Raw genomic sequence first — 13169 nt, forward strand, 5'->3', positions numbered from 1 at the left:
AGTCAGGATTTCTGAATTCCCATGCGAAAATGTCGACTGGAACGCCCCATGAAGTCGGATTTCCGATTTGGAAATTCCGAGGAATCTCACCAAATCCAAGATGACTGCTCTGCGCATCTACAGTGTGAAAACTGTAGTAATATACTGTTTATTAGAACTTCGGTCTTAAGCCTCAGTCACAACCGGCCGTACGTGCTCCTACGGCTGGTCTACGTGCAAAAAACGCAAGAAACGCACGGAGGGCGCATGTGAAACGCACGGAGGGCGCGCGTGTGACGTGCTGATTTGAGCCGTAGACTGGCCACAGACCGGCCGCAGAGGTTCTTTGTCATGTCAAACAAACTCTACGGGCGCTTACGTTTTTTTCAGGTTGCAAGACAAACTTACGGCCAACGTGCGTCTTTCTCCACGAAAAAAAAAAAAAAACGCAGCGATTTGGGAAACGCCAAAAATCGCACGGCCAAAAAATCGTACGTCCGGTTGTGACCTAGGCTTTACTGGTGTACCATTAAAATCACGCGCACAGTACTGGCCAACTTGCTACATGTGTTTGTATGCGAAAAATACCACGTAATACATCAACTGGTCTTGCTAACAATGGCTAACATGGCTAGAACTATGCTAATTGTTGGTATTGCTCAGGTGTGACGTCATTCCCTGCTTTGACTTCCAAGGCAAATGGAACGCAGCATGATCCTTGGCCGCATCTCCGACTTCCTTATTTGATCACTGGTTTTGGTGGATGGCCTACTTTCGATAGAGTCATGGTTATGCCTTTTTTTCCTCCATTTTTTAATAACAGATTTAATCCTAGTCCTTACAGGGACTTTTTATAGCCACTGACTGAGGACATTATCTAATATCTCCAAGTAGTAATGTCCTCTAACTACCTCTGGGGCCTTCCAGGAACAGTTGTATTAATATCGAGATCATAGAACACTTTAATTGCACACCGGTAGATGTGTGTGAGACCTCTATTGGCAACAGAACCAACTTGGGGGCTTCACACCAAGAGGGTAATACTTAAATCATCACAGCATACAAAACTACTACCAGGGGTAAGGATATTTACATCAATTGGTATTTCATTTGGAACTGAATTGCCACTTTATTAACGGTTGCACAATATTGAATGAAATGATTACCAATATTGTTTTATTTAACATAGAATCAGGAATAGTTATACCAATTAATTATACAAATTTGAGAACAAATGAAATTCATTTAGATTTCACTCCATTTTAAAAACAGCAAACAAATATCTCATTAGAATGCAAGTCATTAATGCGTTTGGGAAGCCGTAAAAACGGTCAGACCATGCTGTGCTTGGTCAGACAGTGAAACCATATGCACAAAGTTCTTTTTTTTTTTTTTTGCACCAGACACTTTATAAATAAATAAAGGGATCGCAGGGAAAACATTCCAATGATTGATGTAATTTAAAACCCATTTGAGCCTACTGATAGTTTCCAAGTAAATTACATAGACTGAGCAGTGAACAAAGCTCAAACGTGTCTTTTGGTGGCTTGAGGCAGCTTTCGAAATTAATTGGTGAGTCAAGTGTCCTAGTAATAAACTACTCCTATCAGAGCTATTTATTTATTCACTAGTGCATTTACTTATAATTAATCGCAACTACGCATGTCCAACTGATTAAAACCTACAACAGCTTAAGGATAAGGATATTTCTGAGCTGCTGGGACAACAGAGTTATAACACGGAGATGCAATCAACCTCTAAATCAGTTTCTAAATTACACAATGTGTAACCAGTCAATGTTACTGGGTGATGTGATTAAATAGATTAGCAGTACATGCTGGGTGGGATTAGGCTGTGTGTGTGTGTGTGTGTGTGTGTGTTTTCACCCTGGTCTGGGTAGATGTGGGCTGGGTGGTACTGGGAGATGTACTGGGCATTCAAGTCTCCAGTTCCGCCGGCCATGCCTGAGTACAGGTGAGGAGGAGGATGAGGCAAGATGGGATGTGGATGCGGGATGAAGGCCTGCAGGTGGGGGTGGGTGGGTGGAGGGGGTGGGTGGTGCAGCGGAGAGTGGCCCCCAGGGTGAAACTCCGCCTGAGGCAGCACCAGCACCCGCCTCACTCCATTCTCCTCAATGATCTTTGGAGAAATCACACACACAAAAAGAGAATGAAGACGAGCAGAAACAAAATCAAAGGGGGAGGGGGGGGGGATCTCCAAAATAATATTCACTGTGAATTAAACTGAATGTTATAACAAAAGTAAATTTGGCAAGCGGAAGGAAAAAACCAAACAACCTACACTACCGTTCAAAAGTTTGGGGTCACCCAGACAATTTTGTGTTTTCCATGAAAAGTCACACTTTTATTTACCACCATAAGTTGTAAAATGAATAGAAAATATAGTCAAGACATTTTTCTGGCCATTTTGAGCATTTAATCGACCCCACAAATGTGATGCTCCAGAAACTCAATCTGCTCAAAGGAAGGTCAGTTTTATAGCTTCTCTAAAGAGCTCAACTGTTTTCAGCTGTGCTAACATGATTGTACAAGGGTTTTCTAATCATCCATTAGCCTTCTGAGGCAATGAGCAAACACATTGTACCATTAGAACACTGGAGTGAGAGTTGCTGGAAATGGGCCTCTATACACCTATGGAGATATTGCACCAAAAACCAGACGTTTGCAGCTAGAATAGTCATTTACCACATTAGCAATGTACTAAGGACATTTCAAAGTGACCCCAAACTTTTGAACGGTAGTGTACACAAGCATTGTAAACTCACTTGTTGAACGTATCCAGGAGGCACATAGATTGGAGGCACTGAACCATTTGGGGACATCATGGGAACCTGAGCAGGACCTGCAAGAACACAAATAGATCCTCTCTCAAATACATTACCACGCTATTCTTCTAAGCTGTTACTATAAAAACACTGGGTCCCAGTGCAAAGAAGGTTGTCTCAGGTGGGGTTTACATTAGACCGTATCAGCGGATCATCAGATTAACGTTTTTAAAACGATTCGCGTGCACACAGCAACGCCAATACACGATTCGCGTGCACACAGCAACGCCAATACACGGATACGCTCGGCTCCGCAGGCATCCTGCGCTCCAAATCACTCCGCCCTGAACAGCGAGTGCCCTCTGGAGGGTGTGCACTCCGGCCCTGCGCAGCTCACAGAGCGCGCGAGTAGTGATTCGGGACAAATAGCAGGAAGTGAAAGTCCGCGCCGTTTTTCAGCAGTCGCGTCACATGACCAACGTGGCATGACCAACGCCAGCGAATCAGGAAGGTGGATGTCACAGTGACGTCCAATGACGACGTCAGCTAGAGCTCAGCACAGCGTTTCCTCGTTCCTCAATGTTTGCACAGCACTGGATCAGATACATAATGGATTGAATACGTGGGCCCTGGCGGATTCAAGTTGTTCCGCCTGTGGAGTCGTTTCCCGGCGTTTTAATGTGAATGGACAGCGCATCCGCGACGAAAACGAGACGGATACGGTCTAATGTAAACACCACCTCAGATGCAATACGTTTCCCTCGCCACAACTATCAGAGCTGTGCCAAATCACAAAGGCCTTAGCTTTCCACCCCAACACAAAGTGCTCGTCAGTTACACTTCTGAGCACACTGATAACAATGAGCTTTTCAGACCAAGATATTATCACTGGGTTTAAAAAACAAAACACGTTTAAAAGTTTTTTTTTTTTTTTAAATCGTACTCCATCTTTTTAATGCCGAGATGCCAACATTTACAGTTGAGCTGTTGCATTTACTTTTTTTTTTGCTTCAGTGGTACACTAAAAATCAGCAGTCAGACCAAACCAATAAATAAATAACCTGGTTTAAAAGGCAGATCACTGAAGTAACCTACACCGAACTGCCTTGCTGTTTTCTTACTGTTGCTTGGTGCACATTTAAACAAAAAATTAGCTAGCCAGTTAACGTCACCCCATGTTTTCTCCAAAAATCATGCACAATCAGGATGTTCATCACTGCTATATATCCTATATGCTATTAGCACGAAGCCCATCTCATCCAACAGCACTTCCGTCAACATACCACATTTTCAAACATCACTTCCCTCTACAGATCACACAAACACAACCAATGTGTTTGCAATGCAAGTCCAAATGCCTTCTAGTGTGAAAGCACGTAGGTGTTCGCCACAGCAGTGAGTGAGGAGTACCAGACTCTGCAAGGATAGCTAGAACTCTGGCTTGCAAAGGCAACCAAAAAATAAATTAAATTGAAAAGAAGTCTAAAATCCTCAAAACTGGGGCATACAAATGAACACGGATTTGTATGGTTAGGGAAATCAACACCACACTGCTTGCTCTTGTACCTAGGAAATTCTCGTAATGTCTGATCTTGATCCTGCTGGAGTCGGGCCATCAAAACACAGTCGACATAACCCACAGTGCACACTACGATCAAAGTAGAAATGAATAAACAAGCCTTGCTTGAATCAGTGACACTTATTTTAGGATTCTCTTTGCAAAGATTAACCCTTCAGCGACACAGGAAGTACTGCTGGGATCGTGCTCATTTGTAGTACTGTGGAAAGACATGCGTGTTGGAAATCCGAAGATCCCAAGCATACCGCCGTTGTTTTAAAAAAAAAAATAATAATAATAGCAGTTGAACTGAGTGTTGAGTTGCTTTTGCTAGTTGTGCACGTTTATACTGATCTTCAAAATATCATCTTCCGATTTACGGCGAACTGTTTCTTCGAGGATTTTTAAATCCTCTGGTAGCAGGTTGCACACGTCATCAAAACGTCACACCCCTGTCCCGCCATGCCGGCTCTACCTTCTACACAGACATCGATCGGGCTCTGTGATGACCACCCGTGCTGGCTCAGAGGTGGAACAACAACAACGAGCCCCCATTCTGTGTTCATGTGTTTTAGACAGAACGGAGAGGCGGAATAAAGGCGCAACATTCCCGTCTTGAACAGGCGGTGTAAAAGAGGCTAGTGAATGCAGTGCTCTGAATCAGCTCAGGGGCACTCAAAGATCTACTTTAGTACAAGAATAATTTAAAGACCCTCTGTTAATGATGAGCATTTCAGTTATTAATGCTGTTCAGATTTCCTTAGTATTGCTTGCAAAAAATATTTAAAGTACCCATGAAAAGACTCATATTGACTTGTGATTTGATTCCCTAAGCAATCATATTTCCTCTGGAAACAAAGTCAGAGTCGAGGTATTCAAGCTTGACCGATTCACACAACAGCCAGTAGGCACAGGCCACACCCCTACCAAATGAATCTAAAGGCCAATTTATGCTGACAACGCAGTCCTCGCAGATGGCGTCGCAGAAGGCGTCTGCGTAGCCCCCCCACCTTTGCAGACGCTCTGCGCGCACCTCCCAAAAATTGTGACCACCGCAGAAGCCTTGCAGACAGCGTCGCAGACAAGAGGGCTCTGACTGGTCCACTCTACATCTGCTGTACACGCACTTCCGCTTCCCTACTTTCCCGGTTTGGTTTGTTTTCACTACCACCATTTTTAAAAACACGAACGAAGATGGAGCAGCACGAAGAGCGGTTGATCGAGGAAGTACGGACATCTATACGACTCCAGTTCTAGTCATTATAAGTAACCGGAGGATAAACACTCCACTAACCACACCCACCAACTACTCCTAGCGATTTCGCGACTTCGTGCCCCCTTGCGTTGTGGCGGTGAATAACATTGCGCACGCCTATTACTCCCCGCTCAACGATAAATTACAACTGTCTGCGAAAAGCTATCCGTGAAAGCCTTGTCGCAAGAGCATGCAGAGGCCCTAAAGCCACACCAATTCAATTAGTTGGCTCTCGGAATCGCCGCTTGAAGAAAATGCAAAATGAAAAAAAAAAAAATCGAGATCAAACTCCTGCCAACAGAAAAGGTCACGTGATGTCGAAAACCAATCAAATTGCCCCTTTCACTTTCAATAAAGACTTGTGGAAGAAACATGCCTGTGGAGGGGAGTCCTGCAAAGCCTGTGTTTGTTAGGATATTCAGCAAACAGAAGCGTAAAATCTTTGACAGGTGTGTTGAAATTCTGTTTACTGGTTTGCCTGTATTGTTTGGTCCATTTCCACCGCTAATTTTACCATCGGAGCATTTTTTAAATTTTATTTCGCCCGCTCGCTTCATATTTTTCCTGAAAAAAATCCGAGAACCAACTAATTCAATTGGTGTGGCCTAACCAAACTTGACTATAGCGGAGTGAACTTTTTTACAGCTGTGGATGAGATCACACTACCATCTGTAGGCTCCGTCGAGGATGATATACTAGACAAGAAGATGCTGTTTGCTTATGGAGTTGTGCTGTATTTTTTTAAGCAAAGGTCAACTGCCAGCAGTGAGTGCTGATGGCGATGGAAAATTAGGTACAGCATCGTTAATGAAGAACAGAAAGCCTTATAGCTGAAGGGTTAGTTAAATATATTACTCTCCATGATACAATGATACATCACTTATGCTGTGTTCACATGTATACCGATACGAAAGTGGCATAACTGTATCGATACAAAGTATACCGGTACAGTTTAGTGCATCTGTCCACACTAGCGAGAAATGTTTGCGGTTTTCTTTCACGGTAGTTGAAATGCGCGTGCGCGAAATGTTTCCGTGGTTACCGAGTAACTTCCTTCCGAGAACATGGCGGATGAAACAACGTGTGCGCGCTTTTTGCTGTCAGTGTACAGTCTGTATTTCTGGTGGTCATTTATTCAGTCGAATCGTATAAAACGCGCGAGGCAGTTGAGAAAGAAACAAACGAATCTCCGTTCTTCACTATTTTATTCAGCGAAGACATCGATTGAGGTGTGTGACTTTGCGTATGCGCATTATATTTGTATCGATACAGAGCCACTTCATCTGTCCACACTACAGCGAAGCGCTACAGTACCGATACTGTACCGGTACGAAACCCATACATTTGTGGGTTTCGTACCGATACAGTTATACCGCTACAGTACCGGTATAGTTGCTAGCGTGGACAGGTGTTGCGGTATGAAAGTAGTATCGTATCGGTACAAAATCCCTAGTGTGGACAGGGTATTACTCTTGCTGGCAGAGAAGCCCTGACTGTGTATAAAGACAGAATTGTGTTCCATCAATATGACGTAGCAAGACAGTCCAGCATTAACACCTTCAACCTGGTAAACAACTTTCTCTGAAAATGGCCCGGTCACGTAACCACCAACCTACACAAGTCCCGCCCTCTTTGAAATTATTAAACTCCCAACGCAACCAACCACTTTTCCCCCCCTCAAGCAAAGAATGGCTGAGAAAAGACCCAAAATGCACCAATAAACCAGTTTGCTGTTGTTGAGCTGTCACTGTACAGCAAGACCTGGAGCAGGATATCTACTTTCTGGAGAGTGTTATATTGGATGAACACAAGCCTAAGGCAAAAGTACATAAAAAAATTTGACACGTGATGCACTATAAAAACAGGAATATCTCCAAAACTAAATAGCATTTTTTCCCCCGATAGATCAAGTGCATATCAGCATACCGGGGTCATTGGAAAAAGAAAAACACCTCTCGTGTTTTGATATCAGGTACACTTTCTTTGCATTAATTAGAATAATGACCAAAGATTTAGGTCTGTTGTTAGTTTTATGGCTGGGGAGTCCTGTTTTCAAAGTGAATAAGCAAGGTTAAAATTTCAAACAAACGTGTAAAAATGTAGATTTTATATTCCACAGATTTTTGTACGTAAATGAAGAGGATACACATGACCAGTTATACGTTTGGGATTTTCCCCTCAAATTTTATATAATGCAAAAACTGCTGAGCCTGTGAACAGACAATTGTAAATTTTACACTGTAGTTGAGGCACTGTGTACACTACTGTTCAAAAGTTTGGGGTCACCCAGACAATTTTGTGCTTTCCATGAAAAGTCACACTTTTATTTCCCACCATAAGTTGTAAAATGAATAGAAAACATAGTCAAGACATTTTTCTGGCCATTTTGAGCATTTAATCGACCCCACAAATGTGATGCTCCAGAAACTCAGGCTACGTTTACATTAGACCGTATCTATCTCGTTTTCTTCACGGATGCACTGTCCGTTTACATTAAACCGCCTGGAAACGGGAATCCGCCAGCGTCCACGTATTCAATCCAGATCGTGTCAGCTCCGGTGCTGTGTAAGCATTCAAAATACGCGGATACGCTGTGCTGAGCTATACCTGGCGTCTCATTGGACAACGTCACTGTGACATCCACCTTCCTGATTCGCTGGCGTTGGTCATGTGACGCGACTGCTGAAAAACGGCGCGGACTTCCGCCTTGTATCACCTTTCATTAAAGAGTATAAAAGTATGAAAATACTGCAAATACTGATGCAAATACTGCCCATTGTGTAGTTATGATTGTCTTTAGGCTTGCCATCCTTCCACTTGCAAGTAGTAAGTGATGTGCGCTGGGATCACACACATAGCGGCTCAGTCCCGAATCGTGGCTTGTGCACTTCACTCGCGCGCTGTGTGAGCTGCGCAGGGCCGGAGTGCGCACCCTCCAGAGGGCACTCGCTGTTCAGGGCGGAGTGATTTGGAGCGCAGGATGCCTGCGGAGCCGAGCGTATCCGCGTATTGGCGTTGCTGTGTGCACGGCTAACGGTTTTAGTGTAAACGCGAATCGTTTTAAGAACGTTAATCTGATGATCCGCTGATTCGACGTAATGTAAACGTAGACTCAATCTGCTCAAAGGGAGGTCAGTTTTATAGCTTCTCTAAAGAGCTCAACTGTTTTCAGCTGTGCTAACATGATTGTACAAGGGTTTTCTAATCATCCATTAGCCTTCTGAGGCAATGAGCAAACACATTGTACCATTAGAACACTGGAGTGAGAGTTGCTGGAAATGGGCCTCTATACACCTATGGAGATATTGCACCAAAAACCACACATTTGCAGCTAGAATAGTCATTTACCACATTAGCAATGTATAGAGTGGATTTCTGATTAGTTTAAAGTGATCTTCATTGAAAAGAACAGTGCTTTTCTTTCAAAAATAAGGACATTTCAAAGTGACCCCAAACTTTTGAACGGTAGTGTATATACAGTAACAGCCAAAGTTTGGAAACACCTTCCAATTCCATGTTTTTTCTTTATTTTTATTAATTAAAAGACACTTCGGGACTTCCGGTTAGCTTACGGAGTGATTAGACGTGCTTGTGACCACTCTCCCAGAAAAGTCTGTTTTCCTGCTTTAAAGACTCGTTAATTTAATTTTGTGTCGAACATACTCCGGATAAGTGGGAAGAAACACGCCAGGGGCCAAAAGAAAGAATGCCTAAATATCAAGATAAAAGCAGTTTGATGGCGAAAGCTAGCAACCCCGAGGCACATCAGATGAGCAGCGGCGTGGATGAGGTCATGAAAACTGGAGGAAACAAACTCGAATGACTTAATGGCGGCAATTAAGGAACTTAAATCTGATCTGAATGGGGGGTAATGATTCCCTGACACAGAAAATCAACCTCTTGGGTCAAGAAATTAACGATAAACTTGACAACTTTACAAAAGAGATGCAAAGCCTGTCCAGCCGAGTAGGTGAAGCGGAGACCCAGGTGGGGTGTGTGGAGGACTGGGCAGCGGAGGTAAATGAGGTGCTTTCAACCTGTGTCAAACAGCAAAAGATTATCCAAGCTAAATTAATGGACCTGGAGTCCTGATCCAGACGTAATAACATCTGCATATTCGGCGTGCCAGAGGGCGAGGAGGAAAGCTCCGTATTATCATTCATCACAACTCTCCTCAAACGTGAGATACTGCTGCCGCAGGATTTAGATTTGAAAGTTCAGCGAGCGCACCGTTCCCTGGCGCAGAAACCCCGACCCGAAGACCCACCCAGGCCGATAACTGTCAACTTCCAGGCGTTCACTACCAACGAATTGGTGTTAAGGGAGGCCTGGAAAAGGGGCAAAATACTGCATGGCAACACGGCGATTTACTTCGATCATGACTACGTGGCTGAGATCATTAAAAAAAAAAAAAACGTAAGGAGTACAACACAGTTAAAGGAACAGTCCACCGTACTTCCATAATGAAATATGCTCTTATCTGAATTGAGACGAGCTGCTCCGTACCTCTCCGAGCTTTGCGCGACCTCCCAGTCAGTCAGACGCAGTCAGACGCGCTGTCACTCCTGTTAGCTTAGTTACTATAATGACAGGCGTACTAACACCTTCTGCGCGCTTCGGCAGCGCATTGATACGGAGCTCAGATATCAATGCGCTGCCGAAGCGCGCAGAAGGTGTTAGTACGCCTGTCATTATAGTGCGCACTTTCCATAGCATAGAAAATCACTACGTTTCAATTTGTGTAACTGAACTTGTTTCATATCACTGGTCATATAAACCTATGTAAACAGGAAAAACGCGGAAGAGTTTGGTCGCATCTAACTACAGCCCCAAAAAATACCATTGGCCATACTGAGCCTAGCTACATTGCTAACAGGAGTGACAGCGCGTCTGACTGACTGGGAGGTCGCGCAAAGCTCGGAGAGGTACGGAGCAGCTCGTCTCAATTCAGATAAGAGCATATTTCATTATGGAAGTACGGTGGACTGTTCCTTTAAGAAAGCACTAAAAGGGGAAAGGAATCTGTTTTCAAACGCCTTACACCAGCATGAGGATCTACTGGGACACCGGGGTCCGAACTTATAGCAGCGCAGAGGCCGCATGGCGAGAGCTACAGAGACGGGGGTATGAAGAGGAGTCGCCGCAGGTGAAGGAGCGAGAGCCCGCCCTGGACACATGATTGGCTGATCTGCTTGGATGGGAGCAGAGAGCAGACCATCAGGGGGATGACGACGCATCCGCCGCACAGAGAGCGAGGAAGAAACTGCAGGACTTCCAGAGAGATAACACAGAGGAAAACACCGAAGGCTTCTCTGCTACGCTCTGACAAATAAGTTTGTGGTAACTTACAATGTTTGAATATTTCATTTGAATGAACCTTTGGCCACATTGTTTAAGTCATCTTATATATGGGAAGAGTGGTTTCAATTAGGACATATGTTGGACTCATAGGATGGTGATGGTTATTAAGTCTGGCAAAAGAACCATCTCCAATATTGGGCCCTCTTTTGATGAGAGGCTTTACCCTCGACCTTCCAACAGGCTCACTCAGGGGAGATGGATCTCCTCCTCACCTGGAGGCCTACGTTTTCTTATGTTCTCTTTTGTAGCATAGTTACTGTTGTTACTGTCTTTTTTCTCCTCTTGGGGGAGACCAATATTTCATGTGATACATATGGCAGGGTCACACAACTTAAAATGCATATCCTGGACCAATTTTTTTTTTTTTTTATATATATGCAAGTATGTCCCTTTACACACTCATCCAGAGGGGTAATTATGCACAAGGCCATCTGTCTACAGCAGAAAAAAATAAAATAAAATGCATCTGGGAAAATCCCAAGGGAGTCTGGAGCCAGATTTGTGACGTCACCTGCGGAAGCGCCAGCAGGCTGTGCGAGCTTTGCACGGTTTCAGTGCACAGGCTGTGTAGACCAAGCGCTCCCATTTCTCTCTCATTGTCCAGTCTTTTGGGAAACGATGAGTACTAATCCCATCAAGATTGGTGTTGCTACACCCTCCTACGATACATCTGTTAACCATTTTAATAATTACGCGATAACGTTGAAGAAATTTGCAGAAAACCACCAGGTCGTTTTCTCACAAACAAACCAGCGCTGATGTAGGATTCAGAGGGAGGCGTCCTGCACGTGACATCATGAAAATCAAATGTTTCCCAGGAAATCCAAATGCCAAGTTTTTTCAGAGGCGGACCAATTCGCCTCAACTGGCTTGATTTCAACTGAGGGCCCGTTTACACGAGGACGCTGTCGGGTAAAAATGACTAAATATTTTATCGGAAGTGCCTTTCGTCTACACGGGGACGGCGTTTCCGAGGCTGGAAAACGGAAAAAATTGAAAACGCCTTCCAGAGTGGATAAGGTAAAAACAGCCCCCGTTGCATATCCGTCTAAACTACCCAATACGCGAAACTCTGCTCGGATCTGCTCACGTCGGGTACGCGTTTACGTCATACATATGTCATATACTGTACATGCCAGCCCGGGAAGTAAGAAAGTAAGTAAAAAAGTAAGAGCATGTCTGATTACATCGATCCAACGGACCTTCAAGCTGCTCTGGCAGCTTTAATAAACGTCCAGGAGTCCTTCGAACATCTATACCGAATCTGCACATATACCGTTAATGAACAGAGGCGGGTATAGTATGCTCTTACTTTTTTACTTACTTTCTTACTTACCATAGCCAGAGTAGTCAAAGTTTTCGTGGCGCAGATGTGCAGATCAGACAAGACGGAAGACGTTGCGCATGCATGCAGACATAGCGGAGACCTTTCACAGCACCACCTAGCCGCCTGGCATGCACATCCAATTGAATTCCACACATTTATGCGTCACCGTATAGACGCAGATTTCCTCCTTGAAAACGGTCATGTAGACGCGGAAAAAAGTGAGAACGAAAACAGACTTTTGCGTTTTTGTTTCAGACCGTCCCCGTGTAAAGTGGGCCTGAATTTTCCTGGTATTGTGCAAGGTAAAAAAAAACTGCACAAAATGCAAAATGTGACAGATATTTGACCAAGGTTTAATATAAAATAGGAGAATTACATTGATCTTGCTCCTGAATTTACCCGTGATATGCACTTTAAAGATCGCATCTTTGAATGTAAACGGCCTAAGAAATCCAATTAAGAGAAGCAGAGTATTCGCAAAACTAAAAAGAAAAAAAAAAGTCACAGGTTGTAATGCTTCAGAAAACATGCATCACATATCGAATGAAGAACACAAGTTGAAAAGGTTTGGATACTTGAATTCTTTTTACAGCTCTTGTAAAAATAGTAGAAAAAGAGGAGTGGCTATTCTAGTGTCTAACTCTCTGAATTTTGAGCTAATTAAGGAAGAAGGAGATAAAGAGGGGAGGTACATCATAGTTAAAGGAAGACTTGATGATGTCCTGGTCACATTTGCCTGAATAGACCGTATGTTCCTCCAGAAAGTGACAGAAAACTTCTCACTCTGCTCTTTGACAAAATTATTGCTTTAAGTGAAGGGATATTAATCTGTGCTGGAGACTGGAACACAACTTTGAATTACTCAATAGACACGACTAGCAAAAAGCAACGTAAATCGCATGTG

At 43.7% G+C, this 13169-nt stretch overlaps 1 protein-coding gene across 1 annotated transcript in view; it reads right to left on the minus strand.

The window, feature by feature from the left end:
* fndc3a (fibronectin type III domain containing 3A) overlaps positions 1-13169 on the minus strand; it is a 222948-nt gene that overhangs the window by 60845 nt on the left and 148934 nt on the right. The window contains 2 exon segments of the mRNA XM_060944161.1: positions 1866-2118; positions 2765-2841. Of these exon segments, the coding sequence (XP_060800144.1) occupies positions 1866-2118; positions 2765-2841 (330 nt within the window).

This window comes from Neoarius graeffei, chromosome 17, assembly GCF_027579695.1.
Source record: "Neoarius graeffei isolate fNeoGra1 chromosome 17, fNeoGra1.pri, whole genome shotgun sequence".
In the NCBI taxonomy this organism is placed as follows: Eukaryota; Metazoa; Chordata; class Actinopteri; order Siluriformes; family Ariidae; genus Neoarius; species Neoarius graeffei.